A 26,840-nucleotide genomic window follows, 5' to 3' on the forward strand; every position below is an offset into this window, starting at 1 on the left:
AAAGGGAGGCAGCCGTTTGTAAAGGAGGACTAAGTGCAGCTGCTTATTTTTGAGTCTTGAAAAATAAATTTATACTTTTCACATTAGCAATTCTGGGTTTTGTATTGTTTGTTCTGTTTTAAGGGGAGAGAAAAAAAAAAAAAACATTTATTTCTTTTCTAGCCATGAAGAGGGACCCACCTCTAAAAAACTGAAGACCGAGGGAGAGGAAGCCCACTTTAGTATCTCCAGCCTGGCTGAAGGCAGTGTCACCCGTGTAAGCAGAACTTGTCTGGTGTGCTCCCCTCTTTCAGGAAGGTTGGGGCTTGGGGAGATTGCATCAGTATTTGTTAGTCCTTTAACATAGCACTTTCCTTGGTCCTTTCAACATATAAGCCATACATGTCCATCCCACACTTTTTCCTTTCTTCCTTTAATTATTGTCAGTGAATTACCTATAGAATTATTTATATTGATATATAGTACATAGAGCACTATATAGTATATAGAGCATGAAACATCACTTTCGTAGAGTTTTTTTGGTAACTTCATTTTGCAGCTTTCTGTTTAGTCACAATGGTAGGATAAGTGGGGGGTTAATGATACGAGTCTTAATCTCCAAGTATGTAAGCTTTAAGAGTATAACTCTCTTTTTTCTAATATACAACTTCATAACAGGTTTCACTAGTTTAGGATTTCCCCAAACCAGGTATCCTTTGACACTTGAGATCTTCTTTATTTAATGGGATGGTTTTTGGAACTTGAACGTATTGCTTTGTTTTAAGTGGCATTATTTTGAATCAGTGGATCTTAAAAATTGTCCCTTACTACTAGCCAAATATACTAGGAAGGATAGCTAGCTCTAGGGCATACCTTTTCCCCACCTGAAAAAGTAATGCTCTCAGAAAAACTGAATGTCTGAAAAATGATTTGGATTTTATTTCAATGTCTTGTAGTAAAGGAAAAAATATCATGACCTTATTTATTCTGGGAGCTTTTCTGACTGCTATACCAGAGCGGACTGGAAACTTTAGTACATTTTGTACCAACATTTACCAGCCATTGTAGAATCCCACTGTCTTCTCCCCCTCGAGCTGAACTTAAGCCCTATTAAGGTTGGGATCGGAAGGTAAAAGACATAGGTATGATCAGAAAGTGCCGTATAGTGTGGCAGAGATTTTCATCTTGGAAACTTTCCCACCTAGCACTGATTTGCTTTTACTCTGGGGGACATGTTTAGTTTGGGCATGTTTGAACAGTCTACCAAAACTTCAATGCCAGAGGGTCAGCAGCAGCCCCCAGGAAGGACAGTTCAATGAATTAAGCATCAGGCTGTTATTTCTCGTGTCATCTTAGTGGAACAAAGATATTCTGAACTGACCCTGCACTGCAGAATCCTCCCCTTCCTAATTGGTTGCGTGTCAGGATGGACAGGCAGTCTGCCACATAAAGCCTTCAAACTGGGCTGCCGGGTGCCTTGGGTGCCTTGGGTGCCTTGGGTCATACTTCTGACCCCTCTGGAAAGAAGTCAGTTTGCGTGAGGAGAGGTGAGTGAAAATACGGACAGACGACAGCCGTTTGACCACAGGAATCCACTAGCTTTTAACAGATCCACGGAAATGAAAATGAACAGACAAGGGCCTTCACTTTGTCTTTGCCTCTATTTTATGAGAACACACTTACTACATTAAGCTGTCTTGTCTTGCCTGGGTGCTGCCAAAAAGAGAAGTGACCTGCAGTTTCATTGTCTGTGGGTGTGTTCTAGGTTGGAAGTGTGAATCCTGCTGAAAACTTCCGTGTTCTAGTGAGGCAGAAGAAGACCAGCTTTGAGGAAGGTAAGAGATGTGCCGTAGGCTTTGCAGTTAAGGAAAAATGGTTAATTAGGTTAACTGATTGAAGTCTAGACTAATAAGTGTCACCTTTGGTCATAATGCTTTATACAGCAGTTTTCTTTCCTGGTGGATCTTTGTGACTGTCCCTTGTTAGTAAGCTCACCGAGGTAACATTATGAGCCCAGGAGGGTAAACTCAGCACACGTCTGCTAAACAGAGACGAGCTAATGTGTAGGTCTCCCTGTTAAGAAAACTGGGGGCCAGAATCTTGGAGCTTTTAGTTCCACTTCAGTGAAATTCTTTGGGAATAAAACGTTTTTGTGTCATATCTTCCTATTTTCTGAGACGTGTAATTTTTGTTCTCTCCTAAGAGTTTCAGCCCCTTGACAGTAATCTCGGAAAGACCTTACTGCTGCCCTTAGATTTGATCCTTCTGAAATTGACCCTGTCCTCACATTTTTCTTTTCAGATATAACCTAGAATTCCATTTAGGCTTGAGCTGATATTAAAACAGCTTTGAGGGATGGATAGTGGGTCTCAGACTGACATTCATTCACTTGATTGCATTCAGGTTCCTGTTCATTCACCTTTAATGAATAGCAGCTGGCAATTGTAATCCTGCAGGTTTGTGTACATAACAGTATTGCATTCATTATTGCTACCCAGGGTCAGGACTGGGAGCTGCCTTCTCTGAGTGTTTATGTTCATGTGTGCACAGAACCTTCTCTTCCAACTTCTTGGCATTTTGGGGAAATGAGTCCTAAATGCCTAGAAACACTACAGCTTTTCAATCATCTATAGTACCTAGCGTAGGTCTAGGGGCCTTACTACTTAGAGTGTGAGAATCCTAGCAAGATGCCTAGACTTCCTGTGCTGTTGCCCAAAGGCAGTTATAACCAGCTGAGAGCATATAATCTACCAGGCCAAATCTTGTTGGTGGGAACACAGAGGCCAAGCCCATGAGAATTTCCTGAGGAAGAGCAGCTCCATCCTCATGGTAATCTGCATTCTTTTAGGTGGGGTGTGTACGTTTTGTGTTCTGAGAATGGGGAAGAGCTTTTTGCCCTGTTAAAGACTGACGTATAGAAAAAAACCTTGAGTTTTAACATAAAACAAAACTACATCTAAATAGAAGGAGGAAATCTAAAATTAAAGTGACAGCTTCCAGAAGGATTGGGGGAAACAGTACTTCAGAATTTCTCTCCTTCAAATACTGGGTTAATCAAAGGAGGCTTTCACAGCATTGTACCTGTGTTGTCTCTTAGGCTGCATATTGTGACTGTGTGTTTGGAAGGGGGCAGAAACACCACTGTGACAAGTCAACAAACTCGGTCATCTATCATGGTTGTTGTGTTTTTGAAGAAAGATTGAGGCCTTCTTATCTTTTGATGATATGTTATGGATTACATCAGCCAGAGTCAAAGGTCGTCCCTTTGGAAGTAATTGGTCTTCCTGGTTGATGTAGGTGTGATCTCTTCAGGGACTAAATCTAGCATCATCACCATTGTAAAGGCAGCCTACTAGTTAGTTCAGGTGATTGTGCTGGCACTTACTCTGTGTCTCAGTTATTCCACATAGCAATCCTGCAGAGTCACGTGAGCAAGTGGAAAAAATATAAGAGCTTTAACAGCTGGTGTCAGAATTTTCTGAAAAAGAAAATTATGTTTATTGGGAAAATACTTTGATAAGTCTTTGGGGTAGAGACTGAGTCTGTGTCCCCAGGCTTGGTTGTTGGCCAGTGCTGGGGTTCAGAGGAGGGGGAAGCTGCTAGCACCGTAGAAGTGGAAGAACTGGAGCTAGTTCAGGAGAGAAGGGGATGAGGAGAACAGGTAAGAGGGAGAGGAAGTGAATGAATTTATGTAAGGGCACAGCGTTCTGCAGTATGTTCCCAACTCATGACTGCAGATACTTGGTGTCAGTAAAACTCTGGAATGCTTGGCTTGAGTGCTGCATCTGGGGAAACTGGTGAGGAGAAAGTTTTGGGTCTGAAAGTCCTTCATGCAGAGCAGAGAAAGCTCCTGAGAGCACCAGAGGCCAGAGTCTAAAGAGGTCATGAGAGAGTAAATTCCTGAGAATTTGCTTACATCTTAGGAAAACAGTGTTTCTCCTAGGCTAATTGGGGATTTAAAGCAGTCTTGTGAAAATAACAAGGGCAAGTGGCCCCTCGATGGCATATAGTTTATAATAGGTATTATTATTATTATTCCCATTTTACAGGTGGAAAAACTGTAGAACTGGAAGAAATGAACTTCCCCTCCAAATCACACAGGGATTCAAATCCACGTCTCCTTCAAATACTGGATTTTTCTACCTAGCAGTACTATTTCTCCTGATTCCTAATGCCTTCCTTTCCTACACGCTTCTTTGTTTAAACATTATAAGGTCAAGCATCTCAAACCTTGTGCCCATAGATAGGATTTTTGATGAGTAGATGGTTCTTTTCTGTTGAATGTGACTGAGTCCTGGCACGTTGTAGTGCTGTGATGGTGGATGTCCCTCTGTACCTCCATCTGGGACTTATCAGTCAGAGATCTCCAGTGACCTCACAAAAGCAGACTTTCTGCAGAGCTGCAAGAAAACGGGACTGCCCACTTGTTAGCAACTAGTTCTGTTTCATGGTCCTAACTTGGCTTCCCTTTTTTGCTTCAAGCTCCAGAAATTTTGTTTCTTCATTACTTTTCTACCTTTGTTCTTCTGCTTGGATATCTCTTTGCTAAGCTCTTTGTGAGCCAGGACTCACCTTGCAAGCCCAAAGTACCCCTCCAAACTTAAAGCTGCCTCCCTGGTATTGGTCTTCTAGAGGCAGAAGCCCTTCTCTTCTCTCCAGTGTATCTGTTTTTTAAATTCAGTTGCCAAAAGCATGATTAATAATAGATAGTTTTACCCTTAGTTAGAACTTGGCCCTTTCACCTATTGTTACAAACTAAAGTATGGGTGTAATTCCTTTTCACCCGTACTAGTAGCAGAGTCATACTGAGAGTACTGTGACCCTGTCCCCTTGACATCAGCAGTAGGCAGCTACACATTTTCTTACCTAGTTTTTGGTGTGAAGGATGTTTCTTGTCCTACGATTATTGGCATAGAGTAGATAACACTGAACCCCAGGAACGTGTTCTTTCTGGCTGTTGATGCTTCTGTAAGATGTCTTTGATTCTCAGGTGCTCTTCTTTTTCTGGTCCCTTTCCTTCTCCCTCACTACCCACCCACTCTTCTGTTACTACAGTTTTAAAATAGAAAATTCTGGACCACAGCTGTATATATAATAATCATCGCTCAATTGTGAAAGTGGGGTTGTTTCCCTCACATAGTATTCATAAGCACATCAGCACCATCATCTGTGATGTCTGTTGTGTGTAGTTGTGGATTATTGGGAGAACCTGAGTCCACAGAGTTCTCAGAGACTCCTCAGCAGTGACAGGGTGGCAGAGCTCCGTTCCACCAAACTGAATTCACAGGAGCCTGATTGGTTGAAAAACCAACCTGTCAAGAAAAGGCATCCTAAGTAGAAGTGGTATGGACTCCTATTTGGGGTCTGTTATTTAACATTAGATTAATGTGCAGTGAGTGTAATGTGCACACATCCATTTGATAGATGATGATCACTTTATTCCGTGGCTACTGAGATATTTCATTTTTCTCACATCTCTTTCCTCTCTCTGACTTTGTTTGGATCATATCTCATCCTCAAGTCTGCTGCCTTTGTTCTCTAACCTATCTTATTCTCATACATCAAACAACATCCTTTCAATTTTAAAGGACATTTCTTAAAATTCGCTTCTGCAAGATCTCCCCAAACTAGGCAGAATGTTATTACCACAATTAGTAATAAAATTATATTATTCAGCAAAGTCAAATAGATAATTTTTTTCAACTCTGTGTTTGTGGGTAGAGCACTATCCCCTTTGTACAGCAGTTTACTTACACACATTATATGATTTTCTGCCATGAATCAAGCCTAACTTGTGGATTCTCAAGAGTTGGGATCTAGGAGAAATTTCCTCTGTGTGTGTGTGTGTGTTATGTATTTTCTTTTTTTAATGGTGTATTAATCTTGGGTATGGATTATGTAACCTATCATAGCTCTTTCCAGATAAACATAAGAAGATAAAAATATGGCCTTTATTATTTTGCACAGAGCTGGTAAATTTAAGAAAAATAACCTCCGTTAAATACCTTGAACGTCTTGAAAGAAGGATACAAAATACAAACAGAACTAAAATTTTAAGTATCTTTAGCTGTATAAAAGTTTTGTTTTGTTTTTTAACAGTTTGACATACTTTCTTAGTCCTTTCCCAAAATAGCAGTGATCCATCTAATCACAAGAGAGAAAATACATGATTACATATTCTAGAGGTTTAGTCTATACTTTTATATTTTTTATTAAATATCTTACTTGTTCTTCACTGGCTTTCTTTTTGACTTGTCTAGTTTTAAATTGTTAAACTCCAGAACTTGATGATCCAGGCTTATTTTATACCTCACTTATCAATGACAAGTAGTCTCATTTGAAAACAAAAATCAGTTTATTTGGAATTGTAAAGGATACCTACTAAAAAGGTATGTTATTATTTGACATGGTACTTGTGTATCAGTGACGCTTAGGGTCTTGTGCATCTTCTGTGTGGCATGGATTGAGGCCCAGAATAGTTGAGATGACTTTCCACAGATTATTGCAAATACGCGGATCAGATTCCAGAGAGCCAATTCTTGGCCTCTTGTGGCTTAAACATCTTCATTGGTTGCCTACATTTCATTAGACTGCACAGCACTGTTCTGAAGTTTACATTTTAATATAATAAAACTCATTAACCAAATCATTAAAATGAAATCATTGAAATGAAGACGAAAAGAAAAAATAAAAAAGACATGGCATAGAAATCAAAGACCATCATATATACACAACCACTTTATAAGTAAGTGTTTTCAGTTTTCACAATTCTACCTAAAAGGCGTCTGTCCATTCTTACTCAGCTTCTAGTATCTTTTCAAATTCCTGTCAATCTGTAGATCAGAATATCTCTAATTACAGAATATGGCTCTTGTAAAATGTAGCCTGGCTGTCTGTTAAAAAAAGAGAGCATACAAATCCTGTTTGCTATAGGTAAGCTCTCAGTGAGCACCAAGATTTCTTCCTGAGAGCATTAGAGGACGTCTGTATGGGATACACGACAGCATTTTCATTATCCCAGTGTTTTGTTTTCTCATGCCAGGTGGTAAAGTTGCTTGCCTTAAACCTGCTGAGTATTTTTTTCCCTTTTTATGTTAGAATAGAATATTTTTCCCTCTGGCTGAAAATGTGGAACTCATATGAATGCTTTCCCTGTGTCAGAACAGCTAGAAGAACAGAGTTCATTCAAGCCTGCATTTAACGTAGTGACCCACTGGCTTGCTTTGATGACCCGTGCCAGCTGCTGGAAACACGGAATTAATGATGGGTGCTTTGGAGAAAAGGTGTGTTATCCAACTTGCTGTTGGAGATCACCCTTGCAGGAAGTGCTAATGAGAGTGATTTGTGAAGCAAAGAGCTGTTGAAGTACTTACGGCAATTTGGTTTTTTCTTTATTGCCTATAAATTCATGGTGCATGGTAGATCACTGTCATGCAGAGCTTTGCACTTGGTTCTCCTTGAATTGGAGAATTGTCTTCACGATTGTTTCTTAAGCCCAGCTGGTTGATAAAGGAAACTGATTTCAGGTTGTGCTGATGTGCAAACTGCTTTCATCAATGACTTAAAGTGACTGCTTGTGGCAAACAGCAGAAGCTCTTAACCAATTAAGATGTTTAGGAAAGGATGTTAGGCTTTTGTTAAAATAGTAACTAATGGGCTGAAATGTGTTAAGAGGAACCTAGAAACAGCTTGGAGTCCCATTTAAAGGCGATAAAAGTATTTTGGTCCCCTCCCCTTTCAAATTATAAGCACAGGGCAAAAAGTATGCTTACACAGAAAGAAGTGGCAAGTATAATTTGGTACACTTAGTCCTGTCTGTTTCCATGTCTACGTAAAATTTTTAAAATGGCATACTAGTTTCTTTGGTCAGAAAAGGGAGTGAAGTTTGGTTCAGATGTAGAACACAGTTTCAGCAGGGCTTGAGAATATTATCAGTGTAGATGTCCTTGGACATAAATTAACTTTTTTTTTTTTTTGCAGTTCCTTATGGACAGTTGCAGAAAAATCTTTAGTTAATAGTTATGATTAAAGGCCCTGCTGTGGATTGAATTGTGTTCCTCCCAAAATTCATATATTAAAGCCCTGACTCCTCATGTGATGGTATTTTGAGATGGGGCCTTTGGGAGGTCATTAGGTTTAGATGAGGTCATGAGGGTGGAGCCCTCATGATGGGATTAGTGCCCTTATAAAAAGATACACCAGAGTTTGCGCTTTCCTCTTCTCTTTCTCGCTCTCTCTTTTTTTTCTCTGTGATGTGAAGGTGACTGTCTGCAAGCCAGGAAGAGAGCCCTCACCCAAACCTGACCATGCTGGCACTGGCTTCCAAACTGTGACAAAATAAATTTCTGTTGTTGAAAGCAGCTAGCCCATGATATTTTGTTATGTCAGCCTGAGCTGACTAATACAGGCTCATTTTCTTTTCCTTTGTCAGATTAAACTGCTGAAATCCTGTATTTTATCTCTTTATGTCTTTTAGTGGTAATGAGATGCAGCTGTAGCACTCAAGATAGTCACTGTATTTCATTGGTAGGCCACTGGAGTCAGGAGCCATTTCTTATATGAGAACTATCTAACTATAATTCTCTTGCCCTTGGAATCTAGTAGTGTTTCCTTGGGGCATTGAGGATAAGATTTACTGTCTGAGCTTTTCAGCAGTTATTCTGTAAAAGAAACATCTAGTGTCTCCTTTCTGTCTGTGGTAAATCTCCACAAATCTCTCAGTTAAATTGCACTTATTTATTGCCAGTTTTTAAATAGTTCATTGAAGTATAATTTTCCTACTATAAAGTGTACTCATTCTAAGTGCAATTTAGTGATCCTTTATAAATGGAAAAGGTTATACAATCATCACCACAACCCAGTTAAAGAACTTTTCCTTCAACTCCAGAAAGTTCCCCGTGGCAGTGTGTAGTCAGTTCTTTTTTTCCCCACCACCACCTCAAGCAGCCATTTTCTGTCTGTATAGCTTTGTCTTTTCTGGAAATTTTACATAAATGGAATCACTCAATATGCAGTGTTTCACATCTGACTTCTTTTACTTAGCATAAGGTTTTTGAAGTTTGTCTATGTTGTAGCATGTATCAATAATTGACTTCTTTTTGAGCTGAATAATATTCCATTTTAATGAATATGCCACAGTTTGTTTATCCACTCGCCAATTAATGGGTATTTGGATTGTTTCCAGTTTTTAGCTATTACAAATAATGCTGCTATGGACATTTGCATACAAGTCTTTGTATGTTTTCAGTTTTCTTGGGTGGGAGTGGAATTGCTGAACCATATGGGAAGTTCATGTTTAACTTTTTAAGAAATAGCCAAACTCTTTTCAAAAGCGGCGTACCATTTTATATCCCCACTGGCAGTGAATGAGGGTTCCACTTTCTCCACATCCTTGATAACCTTGTATTGTCAGTCTTTTCAGTTATAGCTATTTTAGTGTGAATGTGTCAGTGTATCATTGTGGTTTTAGTTTGCAGTTTCTTAAAGGCTGCTAATGATGCTGACCAGTTTTCATGTGCTCATTAGCCATTCATATATCTTCTATCTTGTTTATCATTTTTTTATTCTTCTATGGGCTGTCATATTGTTGTCATCTGTAAGAAATCTTTGCCTAGCCCAAGTCACAAAGATTTTCTCCTGTGTTTTCTTTTGAAAGTTTTAGGTCTATAATTCATTTTGAGTTGATTTTTGTAAATGAGTATTTGGTAAGTGTGTAGGTTCATTGTTTTTCAGAGGGATAACTAATTGTCCCAACACCATTTGTTGAAAAGACTGTCCTTTTCCCATCGAATTGCCTTGGCACCTTGTTGAAAATTATTTGACCATAAGTGTAAGAGTTTATTTCTGTAGTCTTCAATTTAATTACATTGATCTATGCCTGTCCTTCATTAATACATTGCTTTGTTTACTTTAGCTCTATAGTAAGTTTTGAAATACTGTATCATAAGTCTTCCAATTTTGTTCTTTTCTAAAATTGTTTTGGCTAATCTAGGTCCTTCACATTTCCATATAAATTTTAGGATCAGCTTTTCGATTTTTAGGGATTTTGGTAGGGATTGGCATTGAGTATATAAAATAATTAAGGAAGAATCTCCATCTTAACAATATTGAATTTCCTAATCCATGAACATGGATTCTTTTTCCATTTATTTAAATCTTGTTTACTTTCTCTCCATAGTGTTTTATAGATTTTAGTGTACAAGACCTGCACTTCTTTTGTTAAATTTTTGCCAAGTGTTTTTAAATTTTTAATGCAAATGTGAATGAAATTTTTAAAAATTTATTTTTGGACTGTCTTGCTAGTATATAGAAATATTGATTTTTGTATATTGGCCTTATATCCTGCAGCCTTGTTAAACTTGTTTATTAATTCTAGTTGTTTTTATATACTCCTTAGGATTTTCTACTTACAGGATCATATTGTCTGCAAATAAAGGCAGTTTTACTTCTTTCTAACTTGTATGCTTTTAATTTCTTTTTTTTTCGTTTTTTTTTTCTTACAGTACAGTGTTGGCTTTCAGACTTTCACCATTAGTATGATGTTAGTTCTGAGTTTTCTCAAATTCCCTTTATCATCTTGAAGAAGTTTTCTTCCATTCCTATGTGATTGAGAGTTTTTATTGTGAATGAATGTTGAGTTTTGTCAGATGCACGTTCTACATCTATTGAGATAATTATGTGGGTTTTATTCTTCTATTTATATGGTATACTATATTCATTGATTTTCAGTTGATAAACCAGCCTTGCATTACAGGGATAAATTCCAGTCAGTCATGGTAAATAATCCTTTTTGAATGTTTCTGAATTCATTTTGCTAATATTTTGGTAGGATTTTTGTGTATATATTCATGAGGGATACTTTTCTGTAGTTTTCTTGTGATACCTTTGTCTGACTTTGGTATCAGGGGAATACAGGCCTCATAGAATGAGTTGAGAAGTATTCTTTCATCCTCTTCAGAATTGGTATGATTTCTTCTTTAAACATTTGATAGAATTCACCAGTGAAGCCTTCTGGACCTGGTTTCTTTGTGGGAAGCTTTTTAAAACTAATTCAGTCATTTTACTTATGATAGAGTTAGTCAGATTTTCTCTTTCTTCTTGAGTCATTGGTGGTAATTTGTGTCTTTATATGAATTTGTCCATTTCATCTAAGTTGTCTGATTTGTTGGCATAACATTGTTCATATTATTTTTCCCTTACAATATTTTTAAGTTCTGTGGTTTATAGTTATATGCCTGCTTTTATTCCTGATTTTGGTAATTTGTATCTTCTGTTTTTCTTGGTCAGTCTAAGTAAAGGTTTATGGGCTTTGTTTCTCTTTTATAGAAGATCCTAACTTTTAGTTTTATTGATTTTCCTCCATTATATTTTTTTAAAATTTCATTGATTTCTGCTCTGATCTTGATTATTCCCTTCCTTTGCTTGCTTTGGATTTATTTTGCTTTTTTTCTAGTTTCTTATGGTGGAAGTTTAGATTACTGATTTGAAACTTCTTTTCTAACATAGGTATTTATACATTTTCGTCTAGCCAGTTCTTTAGCTGCACACCATGAATTGTGATAACGTGTTTTCATTTTCACTCAATTAAAAATACTTTCTAATTTCTTTTGTGATTACTGTGACCTTTGGATTATTTAGAACTGTGCTGAATTATTTAAGACTGTGTTGTTTAATTTCCAAGTACTAGGAAATTCCCAAATTTATTTCTGTTGTTGATTTTTAATTTAATTCTGTTGTGACTGGAGAACATATTTTGAATGGCTTCAGTCCTTTTAAATTTATTGAAACTTGTTTTATAGCTTAGCGTATAGTCTGTTCTGACAAATGTTTCATAGCCCTTTAAAAGAATATGTATTCTGTTGTTGCTTGGTTGAGGGTTCTGTAAATGTCAATTTGGCCAGTTTGGATGATAGTTTTTTCAAATCTATATCTTTGTTGATTTTATGTCTAGTTGTTCTCCATGATGTTTTGAGTATTGAAGGTTATTCACCTTGAGACCTTGTGGGCTATTAAGACCTTTATAATTTTTGCCTCACCTAGCTAAACAAAAATCTAGAAACCCAAGTGAATTTCTACAGAGTACCAATAAAGAAAACATTGTCAGTTCAAGTAATAGAGTGTATTTTAAATAAAGGTCTTCAGGTATTGGAGTTTAAAAAAAAAAAAAAACTTAGATGTATGTATCACAGGATTATGTTTGTGTTTCAGAATCCTCTGCTTCATGGGAGGAATTAATTTACATTAGTAAATGACAAGCTTACTCAGTACAGGAAAAACTGTGGAGATCTCAGGAACTTGTTAACAAGTCTTAGTTCAGTGTTTAAAGATTGGGAAAATTCATAGGTTCATTGCTCCCTCCTTTCATTTGTTTCTTCTTTGGTGCTCTTTTTCTCAAGCATGGGTGTATTTTGTTTGATTCATTATTTGCCTCATACATAAGTTTGGATTATCCCAATTATCTCATAATTGTCCTATTTCTAATTACTCTTAGATGGACTATAATGAAGCCAGCAGGACTTATACATTGGAATTTTTAATGTATAGAATTACAGGGAGGGTTGAATCTACAAACTAATGATAAAATTTGCCTGCCACAAATCTGGTTCAAATTGGTAGACTATCCTGAGGACTGTGGGTGAAATTAAATAATTTCTAAGGTCCTTTTTTGTACTCTCCTTTAAGTATATGAGTAATAAACAGAAGGAAGTAGGTGGTAGAGAAAGAATAAAACAAAAAAATAAAAAATAAAAAATAAAAAAAAGAAATAAAAGGATCAATGAAATAGAAGGGTCCTGAGTAACTGCCATCAGTAAATGTCAACCCATGAAAAATGTCGTTCCATTTAGAACTCACTAAAAATACAAACAATTGCTTATTGTTAACTTATGTAATAGTCTCTTATATGTTTCAAGATGACTTAATTGCTTCTTCGGCTTCTCATTAAAAAATAAATACATGCTCATTGGAAAAAAGTCAAATAGTAATTCAGTAGTACATAAAAAGGGGAACTCTCTTCATTCATTGTCCCTCTCTCTTCCAAACCCTCCTTATACCCACATTCTTTGTCTTGCTTTCTCTCACTTCATAGGAATAACCCTGTTAATCCCTATTAATGTTCTATATCATAGTCAAGATGGTTAATTGTTTTAGTGTATGGTAAATTGAGGTTATAGCCACAGGCAGTACATTTTAGAGAACCTCCCATTCCTCATGGGATCAAGCATCTTGACCTAAGAGGGGAAAAAAAGAGCTTACAACAAGATGGGATGGGGCTAATTCATACTTAGTAAGTGACAACAACAAAGATGCCTACATATATAGTCATGATAATGTGGAAATGATATCTTATCCACACATACCTGCATACATCTTACATAGCCCATTACTCTTTGTCTATGTATTTTCCCTTTCCATAGAGCTTTATTTTAACCATTTATATCGCTATAAAATTAAGGTAAAGGGCAGTGATCAGAATTCTAGACTGTCCATTCCCCCAGTGATAGCCAGTACTGAATACACAGTGTATGGGTTTAAATTGAAGGAACACAAAAAGACATCTTCATGTCTTTTAGACATGAAGCTTTTAGAGGAGTAACTCACTGAGGCCTTGATCATTTATTCATCCATTCAGCAAATGGTTGTTGAATGCCTGTAATGTGCTAGTCATTGTGGCAAGATACAGAAATAAACAAATAAAATCTATGTTCTAGGGCTGCTGTAACCAAACAAACTGGCTAGCTTAAAACAACAAAAGTCTATTTTCTCTCAGTTCTGGAGGTTAGAAGCCCAGAATGAAGGTCTTAACAGGGTTGGTTCTATCTAAGGACTTTTGAGGGAGAATCCATTCCATGGCCCTCTCCTAGCTTGTGGTGACAGCTGGCAATCCTTGGTGTTCCTTGGCTTGTAGATGCATCACTCCAGTCTCTGCCTCATCTTCAGTTGGAGTTCTGTGTGACTGTGTCCAAATTGACCTCTTCTCATATGGACATCAGTCATATTGGATTAGCTCCCACCCCTTTATGAACTCATCTTAAATTGATTACATCTGCAAGGACCCTATTTCCAAATAAGGTCACATTCTGAGGCTCTGGAAAGAACTTGAATTTGGGGGGGAACACTGTTCAACTCATGACAGCACTATAGAGAAAACTTAAAACAGGATAGTGAGATGGTGAATGCTGGGTTTGTGATGGGCTTGTGATTTTATGTAGAGGATCAAGGAAGCCTTGTTGCTTGGTTATCATTTGAACGGAGAATTGAGGAAAGTGGAAGATAGAGCCTGGTGAATATCTCTGGGGAAGGCTTTGCAGACAAGAGGGAGCATTGCCCAGGAGCATCAGGGAAACCAGTGTGGCTGGAGGAAAGAAGCAGAGGTGAGATCAGAGAGGTATCTGGGGCACATATCACATAGGGCCTCCTAGACCTTCTGCTTTTACTGTGAGTGAAATGGGAAACCACTAAAGAGTTCTAAGTAGAGGATGATCTGATTTAAAAGGCACTCTGGCTGCCGTGATGAGAATGGGCAAGGTTGAAGTAGGCAGATGAGTTAGAAGGCTACTGCAGTGATCCAAGTGAGAGAGGTAGTGATGGAGGTAGCGAGAAGGGGTCAGACTCTTGATATATTTTGAAAGTAGACTTGGCAGGTTTTGCTGGCAGTTTGAAAATAGGATGTGAGAGAAGGAAACAAGTCAATGGTGACTGTTAAGTTTTTGGGCCTGAGCAACTGGAAGGAATTGGCATTTACTGAGAAGGGAAAGACATACTAAGTTGGTTATATAGGTCTTGACTTCAGGAAAAAGTCCTGGGTTATAAATATAAATCTGGGAGAAGTCATCATAAGATGGTCTATAAAGACATGAGAATGGGTGAGATCCTTAAGTGGAGGAGAGGTGTGGGATCTAGGGCACAGGTGGAAGGGGTAACTTAGATAGATGCACACACAGATAGTTCATCCAAGCCAATAGGAAGGATGCAGAGTATGGGTATAGAAGCAGGTGGGTTGACCAGTTTGAGGAAGAATTCATGGAAGAGGCTGGCATGACCTGAGCCATAAAAGGCTGGATAGGAAAGGGCCCAGAGAAAGGTATCCCAAGTGAGGCAACAGCCAAAGTGATGGGGTGTCCTAGTGCTATGAGTGCTAATAGGACTTTCTCCAGAAATAAGGGATTTTTGTTACTGCTGTTATTTTGTCTCTTGACTTTACTGTTGATGAGCATTTCTGACCACTTTGTACCATTTCTAAGTTTCTTCTAATTTTCTAATCACTTTCTAATCCAGTTGTTTCATATCTGTCTTTTTCTTTCCATCCTAAAAAACACTACTCTAATTTAGGCTTTCATTATTTTACCTTTGGACAGTTATAGCATCCTATATTAATTACCCTCAAAGTTCTTCTTGTTCAGCTCATCCTGTATGTTGGTACAGATTTAGCTTCTTATAGCACAGATCTGATTATGGGTCAGCCCTTCTTAGTCACTCTCTGTTTCTTTGAAATTAGTCCCCCAGCCAAGACTCCACAACCTTGTCCAATCCCACCATTCTAGACCCATATTTCTACAGGTCCCCTCTGTACACCCTGTACTCAAACCAAACTGTACTCCTGCTAATACTCTTGGCTTTCCGGCTCTTCTGTATGTTTGCTCGTGATATTTCTTCCACAAAGAGTGTCCATTCTTTTTTCTCACCCCCAAATTTCCCCTAAAGAGATTCTTGAGGTTTGAGAGCCAGTGTATGCTGGGTTACTAATGCCCAGTAGTAGTTTTATTGTAATATGATTCATTATCAAAGATGCTGCTGCTGGTCTACCATCAGTGGGACAAATAAAACCTCTATTTTTTTTTTTATGCTTTCTGAGTACTGCTGGCTAGTAGTAATTTTTTTGTTTCCATCACTGTCTTTAATAATAACGATTTGAGTTTTTGAATTACAACAGAACTAATCCTCAGGTTCTCTGGATTGATTTATAAATCTTAGCCTCATCGAAGAAGAAGTAGAGAAAAATAACATCTCTGTATTTTGAGTTCTAGAATATTATACAACTTTCTTCACAAAATCAGAAAAAGATTTAAAAAATGAAAGAAAAAAAGTGAGGGGTCCTTAAGGAAAGGTACAATATAAACACAGTACGTCATTATTTACCAATTTTTAAGAAGATTTACTACATGGAATATGGTTTGAAAATTTCTGGTACTTGATATTTCTATTTAAGAATGAGTCAAATCCTTGAGGCCTTGTAAAACACTGTACGCTGCCTCCCCTCCTCCATCATCCACAAAAGCACATTCAGCTAGTGGCCGCCTGCTTCTCTCCTTGCTGAGGAGTCTAGTCTGACTCATCACTCACTGCATCTCTTCAGCTGATACATGAATTTCAATTCCATTCAATTACCAACTTGTAATTGGATCCCATTGCCAGATTGGTCTGTTCCAGAGCATCTTCTCTTGGCTGCACTGTTTCTATGGCTGCTTGGTTCCTTCTGCCAACTTCCTATATTAGTTTGATGACATCCACTCAGGGATGAAGCTAGACAGATACTATAAAATTACTACAGCACTATTAGTACAGTATTACTACAGTACTACTGTCATCTTGCGTTCTGCCTCCCTCCTACCACTCATCTAGAATGGGATCAAGTCTAGACGGTTAAGTTCTGAATTCTTCTGTATCACTTTAGTATTTAGTAAATTATCATATTTTAGTATGCTTCACCAAGTTTTAGAATTTGTTTTAGGACCTTAGAAAATTATGGAAAAAGAAAAACAGAAAATTATGGAGATGCTCTTTCTCTGCCCTCTCCACTCCCTACTCCCAACCTCAATGCATACTGCCAAGCATATAGCATGTACATTACGTAAATGAGCTAAAAAAATCACTTCCTCATTTGATGAAAAGAACTTCCTTTAGTTTCTTTCTTATGTTAGCATCATGTCCCAGTTTTGCACTACTTTAAGTGCACTCCTTTCTGGAAATGGAGGAATTAGTTAGACTAAAGAGTGGATGTTCTTTGTTCTTTAGTTAACTGCTATATGCCCTGTAAATATGAACTAATAACCTTCAGGTTTTATGGGACATGTTCAGTGGGTCTTTAATAGTTAAATTGAGTGTTTTTAATAAAAAAATTAAAAGACCATAGAATGCCATGAAACCCACCCATTGGCCAGCAAACTTAAAAATTTCCAGCTGACTTGGAAACAGGTCTGGTCTTACACCCAAGTTATTTAAGATGAGAAATATTATTCATCCAGAATGAAAAAGACTTGTCATAATGTTCCCTACATAAACTCGTCTTGAAGCCAATGGGCTGAACCAGATGCCATTTTTTTAGTTTCTCATTAGCTTACACTATCACCTTTTTTTCTAGAGTGAGCTAAGACCAAGAGACCTTCAAAATCTTTCTTCCTGTGGCTACACAGTAGGACTCCAAAAATAAAACAAGAGAGATCTCATAGTCTGCAGGATTGGAGTCTAACAATAAAGGTTTTGCATTTGCTCTGCTCCTGTGCCTGGGGTTTTAATTTAACACATCAATGAAAAGTTAGCATTTAAAAAGGGGGAAAACACCCAGCAGGACTTATTATTAGTGCAATTTGTAAGAAATGACTGCATTTAATGAGAAAATCGTTAAGCATGGAAAAAATGGGCTGTGACTAAACTTATGGAGCTTAAACGTCGTGGTTTTAATTGAGTTTTTTAGTTATTGGTAAGAAAAATAATAATAATAATTAAAACAACCAGGGCTGTATCTGTACTGTTGAAGTGGTCAGTGCTTTATATACCTTAGTACAATTTTCTGTGCTACTGATCGTGCATAATATTACTGCTGTGGTATTCTCTGTCATATCTACTGACTTTTTCTGTTCTTAAAAGGGGGGCAGGCGACTTCTTCTGCCTGCTAGATGAGGAAGTCTGGGGCAAAGAATCTAGCACAACAGTTTCTAAAAGGGGGAAGGGTGGGGCAGAGGCAAAGTGCAGGACAGAGCTGTGTCTACTCCACAGTCCACCTGCTTAAAAATAAGACAACAATTGAATGTCACTTTCAGGTTCATAAAGCTTATACTTTTTCCCTAGTTCTCAGTTTCTTTTGTTGCCACCAGTGATTTATTTTTCCCCAGTAAGCAGATTTCATTAAAGACTGCAAAACTAAAAACGGGAGTAACACCTGACCAAGGAGCACAGACATTCAGGACAAATTCTTGGGATCTTAGGTCCAAACTCTTTTGGAAGTGGAAGCAGAAAGGGTAGTTAAGAAATAAATCAGCGTAAAATGTCATTTAGAGGAAAAATATTTAGGATACCTTTTTTTTTGTACTTACATTTTCAGAGGTGCATTTGCTCCTGAAAGGACATGAATACCATGGGAAGGGTTCAGTCACTTCTAGTTACTCAGGTTTATCAACATGGCCAACACAATTGTGTGGAACCTCTTGGCTGTGTTTCACCATAAACCTGAAGGAAAGGGAAGTGTATGTAGCTCACCCTTCCCCTGTGTGTACCAGGTCTAGGGGGAGGACTGGGGCAGGTCCAGCCCCTGTGGGTTGCATTTTCCAGGCTCCCACAGCTACTAGCTTCCTACTGGGTTCAGGCAGTGTGAGAGATTGGTGGGAAGTAAGGAAGGAGGGAGAAGCCAGGATATTTCTCTTTTTCCTTTACCGAGTAGGGCAGCAGCTCCAAGTCCTCCATGGTTTTGGCTCCCATAGGACAGGCCCCTGAGCTTTAGTTATACCCCCTCTCATTTCTTTTCTGCTCTGTTCTTTTTTCCTCCACAGTGCCAGAGGTGCTAGGAGCTTCTTGCTGTTCCTAATCTCTGGGTTACAGCACCCATTCTCAGTTGGCTTAATAGTTCTTTATCACCTGTGTAACAGTTACCTGCATTAAATTTCCTGGTTAAATATTTAGTGATTTCTGTTCTTCTGGTTGGACCCTGGCCAATAATACACAAAGTCTCTAACCACAATGGCCAATTTATATCCTATAGTAAAGAGACACAAGGAAGCTTCTTTATGACAGATTTCTGTTTCTGTAACCTGTATTAAAACACAGACTTGTTTTCTTACCAAGCAAGTGTTTCTTGTTAAGTTTTTGCTTTAAAACAGTGATTGTAATTTACATGTGGATTTAATTGGTGGCAGACTGGACTACTTGCTTAGATTTTTATTTGCTGCTGATAGATGTTATTCCTTTTAATTCTCTTAATGACTGACCTGATCATATACTTATTTGATTTAAATGCTTGATCTTTATTGTCACCTTATTTTGTTTTATAAAGATGCCATTGACTATGTAAACTGTTCGACATTTAAAAATGATTTAACTGCTGACATCTGCAAAATGTGCACCTCTTCAATAAGTAAAATTCTCATAAGGCATTGATTGAGATCATGAGAAGAATTAAACTGGGAAACATCCTGAATGATGCCTGGGCTCAGCAAAATCATTTGAGATGGTTTTCCAGTCCTTTATATATAATGTGTGACAGTTGAATGAACCTACTGCTCTTTTGGCTCTGTACAATGGAGGGGAAAAACCCACAATAAATGACTTCCTGTCACTTTGTTGGAAACAACTTCGCAGAGAACAGAGGGAGTAAGTAAATGTAAAGTCAGAGGCCAACAAGCACATGGCCCCAGATGTTTGTGACTGCAACAAGAAGGGAGATGACTCATTTTGTAGGACTTCGGAAGGTGTTGAATGTTTTCTCTAAAGAGATTAAACAAGGAAACACTGCCATTTTCCTCTTACATAACACTTCTGAATCTTGATAACGTTTTAATATAACATTAAAGTATTATTGTGTTGACTCATTTTATGTATTGACAATCTGTACTCCTGTCAGATGCTGGGTTAATATATAATGTCCCTATTATACACCTCAAAATCCAGAACAGAAACTTTTGAAATCCAGAATAGGCATCTTGTTTTTGAAAACTTCTTGAGATAAATGACAGCCTTTGCCTGACCTGGTATCCTAAGATGGATGGCCTTTCCAATGGCCATTTTTTATTTTATCTGCTAATGAGTATTACTGAGCCTCTGGCTAATTCTGAAAAGCATTTTGGTGAATTATAATTAGGGCTGTGATTTACTGAGTATGAACACTGACAGGCCATTCCTTAGCCCTATAATTGATGTAGAAGCAGAGAAAAGCATCCTGATGATCGGCATTTCCTGTATGAGTAGGGGAAAAGGGGGAGTCAAAGCAGATTATTTTTTCAGCCATTTCTGCGTTTTACTTTTATTAAAAATGGCAGGGAAATGCCACCAGAGTTTGGATGCGAAGTCCCTTATCTACATCCCATTCTGATATTCAGTATATTAAAGCATCATCCATCACATCTATTCACTGGTGTTAAATGATTCATTATAGTCAGTGAACCACAAAATAGTCTAGGTAGAGGGACAGAATTCAGAATTATGGGCCAGACGCACAGGCCATGTAACTGAGTATTCCTAGAAGGGCAAAATCTGGTTCTGTGTATTCATTGGATTTATTAGAAGTTTGGATATGTTTATCTAGTACCTGCATTCCTGAACCTTCTGGAGGAAAGAACAGAACAGTCTAACATGTAAATAAGAAAACTAAATCCAGATAGGCCTGCAAATACATAAGGACATCATTCTTAAATGGAAACTTGGTATTGAGACACCTACTTCTTTTCTTTGTATCTTTTCTTTTCCATACTGTTATTGCACATGGATTATTGGCTTTGCACTTGCTTTATTTTAGTTTCTTTTGAATATTTTTTCTATAAGATGGCAACTGTGTGTGTGTGTGTGTGTGTGTGTGTGTGTATGTGTATGTATTCCATCATATTTCAAGATAAAAATGGGTCTGGAAGCTGTGTTTTTTGCAAAGCAGTTCAGCAGTCTCTAGTTGTTTCACGGGTTCCTGGGTGTAAGGACACCCTAAGTTTCAGTCCTTAATCTTTTGTGCTCATTATACTCTTTTCCTTGCAAATTTATATAATAATTATACATAATATTATTTATGTAATACTTTATAACACAGTAGACAATTCTCCTCTTCAAATAATTTCTTCTCTCAGTATCTGTGTTGCCTTACCCTCCTTTTTCCTGTCTCCTTGACCATTCCTTCTTGGCCTCCTTTGTCAGCTCCCTTTCCTCTGTACAACCTCTAAACGCTGTAGTTCCTAAAAGGCTTGTTCTTGAACCCTTTTTTTCCTACACTTTATCCTGCCACAGGCCCCTTGCACACCTTGTTCGTCCTCCTTGGAACTCCCTTTCCTCCCACCTCTCCTACCTCTCCTGTCTAATTCTTCCTCCTCCTTTTTCTTCTCTACTCCTGTGCATGGACTCCATGTGCTGGACCATGCGCTTTTCTCCAGATACACCCTGTGCTTTCCCACCTCTCTTCTTTTTTTTTTTTTAATTTATTTATTTTATTTATTTATTTTTGGCTGTGTTGAGTCTTCGTTGCTGCGTGCGGGCTTTCTCTAGTTACAGTGAGTGGGGGCTACTCTTCTTTGTGGTGCGCGGGCTTCTCATTGCGGTGGCTTCTCTTATTGTGGAGCCTAAGCTCTAAGTGCACAGGCTTCAGTAGTAGTGACTCGCAGGCTCTAGAGCACAGGCTCAGTAGTTGTGGCACACGGGCTTAGTTGCTCCATGGCATGTGGGATCTTCCCGGACCAGGGCTCGAACCCGTGTCCCCTGCATTGGCAGGAGGATTCTCAACCACTGTGCCACCAGGGAAGCCCCCATCTCTCTTCTTTATACTTTTTGCTCACTCTGTTTTTTGCTGTCTGATAGCCAAATTCTGTTTTTCATTGCCCAGCAAAAATGCCATGTTAATTCATGAAGCTTTCTTATAATCACCAAAGATTTTTTAAAATTCAGACTAGTTGATATATTTCCATACTACTAATAGCCCTCTTCACATTTACCTCCTGTTACTATTTTTGTGTATATGTATTATATCCTCTGTTAGACTGTAAACTTCCCAAGGGTAAGGATCTTATCTTCAACTTAATTGTATCTCCTATAGAATGTAGCATAGCATTTTATACGTAGCAGTTACACAGTAAATATGTACTAGGCTAAATTAAAATAATCACTAAATCAAGCAAAGAGAAATATTTACATTATAGCTTGCTGAGATTCCTTATTCACATTTCAAAAGAAATGAGAAACTTGGCATCTCCGGGATTACTGCCCTTGGCTTGTAAAGGCTCTTATTTGTGCACAGATATGAAACGCTGAGTGAACTTCATATCAGACTGTCTGAGAAGGCAGGCTGCTTGAGTGGTATAGGAAATATCAAACATTTCTGTTACTTTGCCTTTCCAGGCTAAAAAAAGGGAGATAGCTTCTATTGCTTTGAGCTTCTTGTTGATGGTTTTCTGCTCTGCTTACTAATCAGGGTTCTGTTATTTACCTTGTTTAAAAAGACCCATCCAAACATTCCTTCTCTCCTTTGAATTGTAGTTGGATATTAATTCCTTGCTGCAGGATACATTGGTAAAGATTTCTGAAATTGCAGGGAAGTGTTTCTTTAATCCCTCAAGTTGGTTAAGTACTTTATTGTAATAGAGATCATAATCTCCTAGTTGGTAGAAAAGATGAAATGGTTACTGGGGATATTTTCTCTTGCTGCAAAATTATTATATTAGGAAATACTTTGTCCAGTTTTTTAATCCTTTTCACATGCTGCAGGATCCTTAGGAAATAAGTTGATGGCACCTCATTTCATGTCTTTCATAAGGCATTGAGCAATGTTCAGGTCACTGTGATTCAGTTAGTGGCCTTGAGCCTTTATAGGCAAGCCTTGAAAGTAGTTTTCATTAGTACTGCACGCACACACATTCATAACTATGAGAATGCTTGGATGAGGCCACGACGATGGCAGACCTGCAGTCTTACAATATCTTGACCGTTCAGCACAAACTGCTGAACAGCCAGCTAGCAAGCAGTTTCAGGGGACAAGTGAGAGTGAGCCTTTAGGCCATGACTGTGCCCATCTCCTTGGTTTGTTCTTCCACACAGATCGTAAGTGTCCATTTTGATCTGCTCAGCAACTTAAGTTCCCTGAAGACTTTATGCTTTTATTTTCCTCTGCTTTTTTTTTTATGAAGAATGTTTGTTTTTTTGTTTATGAGGTAGTCTCAAGTTGCAACCCACCTTGGAAACTATAACATTATTAACGCATTTCCTCTTCCTGTAGCATTTATGATGTTGCCTGCTGACCATTATTGTTAAGTATTCATGGCTTTGTAGAGTGCTGAGTAACTTAGAGACTATTCAGATTCATCTAAGGGCAGAAGATATGTAGCAATGATTTTCCATTCTAAAAGGATTTTATGAAATTAAGATGAAAGCTGGTCTTTTCTAATTTGACCTGTGATTGGAAGAAGATGGAGTGTCCCTGGCTCATTATTTTTCATTGTGTGACACTGTTTGACATTTATCCTGAGTGGAATTAGGGGAGGGAATAGAAGATCTATTTTCTGTGACTGTATCAGGAAAGGCAGTTTTGAAATACCCAAATGACCCCTGAATTGTGGGGGGAAAATAAAAAGCAGCAACAGCTTAGTGTTTGAAATTCCAAAAGGAACATTTAGCTATAATTCTAAGCATTTTAGAAATTTTATTTCTTGTCAAATGTCAATAAGTATTATGCAGACTTTCTAAATGTAGACTTTTGAAGTCAGCGTTTTGCATCTCATCTTTCCTTCCCATCCACCCCCTTACAAGAAAAATGGCTTTTGTGCATATGGACCACGAGGCTTTTGATCCATAACACATACTTACAAGCACACAAGAGCATACATTCTCTCTAACAAGCATCACTCAAATCAAGGAAAATAAATTTGTTGTCTTATGTTCTAGCAAGTCACCAGTTAATAAATCACATTGAGCAGTTTTTGGATACTAACGAAACACTGTATTTTATGAAGAGCATGGACTGTATCAGAGTCTTCCGGGAAGAAGCCATTCAGGTAATGCTATCCTGTGTCCTCTTCCTAACCAGTTGGTCACCATCACAGGGGAGAGACACACAGCACCCCACAAATAAGCCTGGGCTTTGGAAATAATCATCCTTACTGTGAAGAGCAGCGTATGCCAAGGAAGTAGAAATGACTAACTCATTTTGCTATTGGTGTCATTTCTGAGGAGGAATAAAGATGTGTGGGTGAGTGGGATCTTTTATCCCTGGGAGTTAGCTTTTTATTACACTCTATAGCCCTGGCTTTATGATTTCTATTTAGGGAGCCAATGAAATTTCTATTGTATTGTATTCTATTTGACTAACTATTTTAGGGAAATGGATGGAAAAAATATAGTTGTGTAATTATTGAGAAGGATTTGATGAAGACAGAAGTAGGGATCTGAATGCCAGGAAAAAAAGAACACTGAAAATTAATAACTCAGCACTCCTGTCCCATCTTTTGTGGGGTTTTCTGTTTGTTTTAGTAGGAATATTAGAAAATGTATCTAAAAATCTTCCAAATTATTTCTAGGCTTTTATACATAAACTCTAGATGAGAGTGAGCAAGTTAAAATTAGAAAATATATTTTTAAAGTAGGCACGGTTGTAGTGTACATTAGTTCTTATGTGGGTGCTTATTACATATTTGCTGAATAAATGAACAAATTACTTCTTGAATTGTTTAGGTAGTTACAAAGAATGATAAGAAAATGAGAAAATTGTTCAAATTAGAATGGGATAAACGATTCAGAAGTAGATAATCCAAATGCCCTACAGATAAAAAACCAAAATTTTGGCAAAGTAGAGTCAGTATAAGACTACGGATGACTCAGTCAGGTGGAGAAAGATTTGCTTAGATGAAAAGGTAGTGAAAATGGTTTTTTAGCGCCCCCTACCCCATGCCCCCTCCCCCTGCCCCGCAGGCTGGATGGAGTGTCTGATAACACTTCTGTGCACTGTTGCCACCACATGTCCTTTAGAGTACCAGGTCATTGGATTCCAAAAAAGAGAGAGAGAGAAGGAGATGGAGGAGGATCCAAAGAGACTTTAGAGACATATCAATCAATCTTAATGACCTTTTTAAACTAAAAATGTAAAAAGAAAGAAAAAGAAAGTAAGTTGGGAAAATGTGACTGGTTATTTGCTCCTGTTATTAATTTTTGTGAATATTTTAATTTCTCTATATTTTAGATATTGCATACTGAAATATTTATAGATGAGCTAATGTGATTGAAATTTGCTTCAACACAATCCAAGGGTTGTGGGAGAAGGTGAGGGTATAGATGAAACAAGATTGGCCGACTTAACAGTTATGGAAGCTGGGTGATGGGTACACAAGCATCCCACTAAATTACTCTGTCTTTGTTTGACTTTGTCTATATTAAAACTTAAAAAACAGAGTACCAGGCCACCAAAGAAACTGTGTGGCTATGGAAATTTCTGTGCCTTTAACAGATGGAAAGATTTCTGGCTCCCAGCAAATGAAGGTGAAATTTGAAATGCCAGTTTCCCATTTACCAAAAAAGAACATTTTGTATATTTTTAATAAATATGGTGGATTCTTGTATATGTACTGCTTTGGTCTGGGGATGAATTACGTTTCTGTATGAGCTCTGACCTGCCACCTCCTCTACCTCCACATGCTACCACAGTTTTCAGAAGAGCAGCACTTTAACAGTTTCCTGAAAGCCCTTCGAGAGAAAGTGGAAGTTAAACAATTAAATCATTTCTGGGAAATTGTCGTCCAGGGTAAGGTGTCATTTGTCTTTTTATCCAAATATTTATGCTATTTTTTTCTAAGTGTAAATTCTAAATATAAATTATATTGTGTGATGTGTTATGTGAGGACCTGATAACTTTCCATGTGGATTTTTCCACGTGGATTTGGGAAACACTCAGGATTCAGTGAACTAAAAATTTTGCTTAATAAGCATAAATACAAAGTGATAAATAATAAGTAAACATACAAGTCCCATCTTAAACTCATTGTGCAGCGTGACCCTTTCAGAGATTACACCTTTCTGTTTGATGAGTGAAGAAGCTGTGCGGGCAGACATTGCCCCCTTTCTCCGATTCTTAGACCTGTCAGCCCTGCTGGATCCACAGCACTTTCACTGACCTCCCCCACATTTTCCCCTCCTCTACCTTTCATTGCCATGTTCTTTGGCTTTCCATATCAGCTGACCAGCATCTTCATGCACCAAAGCCATTCAGTTCCTCACTTACTCACAGTGACCAATGCAAATTAATCGTAGAAAGAGGGCAAACCTTTCAATTTTAGGCTCGATGTTTGATTTCTGTCATGTCCTTTGCCCATTTTCTTTAACCTGACTTGATTTTCTTTCATAACCAAAATATAAGATATTACCTATTAAAAGTACATATTATGAAAACAATGATGTTGCAAAGTATGAAACTTTGTACTTGAAGTAGAGCCCCCCAAATTAGTTTCAACCTGTCTTTCTATGCAAATTCTGTATAAAAGGAGTTGCATTCCTATCTATCCAGCTTCTAACGGGCAGCTTTTCATCACTCAGGCAACCATTTCTCTGACAGTTAATTTTTCAGCCTTTAACTTCTACACTGGCGAGCAAAAGCTATTAGAATAGGTGGTGAGTGGGGCTTATTCAAATTGCTTTTGTGTCTCTGCTACTGACCCAGTAGATGAAAGAGATTGGTTTTGGTATTTATTGAATACCTCTAGCATATTGCTTGCTGAAAAGAAACTTGCAGGACATACACGAGATACATATTTTCTAAGAGCCTATAACCTATTGAGAGAATACACATGACCTGTGCCATTTCTAGGTGCAAATGGATGTTAAATGCATGTGCTTTTCTGAAAGCGTTTCATGCATCAGCCATTTGAGGCAGAAGAAAATCTTAGGAAGAAGAGAAAACTAAAGGGTAAATTTTCTATCCT

At 37.8% G+C, this 26,840-nt stretch overlaps 1 protein-coding gene across 1 annotated transcript in view; it reads left to right on the plus strand.

Annotated features, from left to right (window-relative positions):
* Positions 1-26,840, plus strand: part of XRCC5 (X-ray repair cross complementing 5) — a 103,598-nt gene that overhangs the window by 59,976 nt on the left and 16,782 nt on the right. The window contains exons 15-18 of the mRNA XM_061204819.1: positions 163-256; positions 1,745-1,814; positions 23,818-23,927; positions 25,570-25,666. Coding sequence (XP_061060802.1) covers positions 163-256; positions 1,745-1,814; positions 23,818-23,927; positions 25,570-25,666 — 371 coding nt within the window. The remainder of the gene's footprint in view (positions 1-162; positions 257-1,744; positions 1,815-23,817; positions 23,928-25,569; positions 25,667-26,840) is intronic.

The sequence above is a fragment of the Eubalaena glacialis genome, chromosome 1, assembly GCF_028564815.1.
Source record: "Eubalaena glacialis isolate mEubGla1 chromosome 1, mEubGla1.1.hap2.+ XY, whole genome shotgun sequence".
NCBI lineage: Eukaryota > Metazoa > Chordata > Mammalia > Artiodactyla > Balaenidae > Eubalaena > Eubalaena glacialis.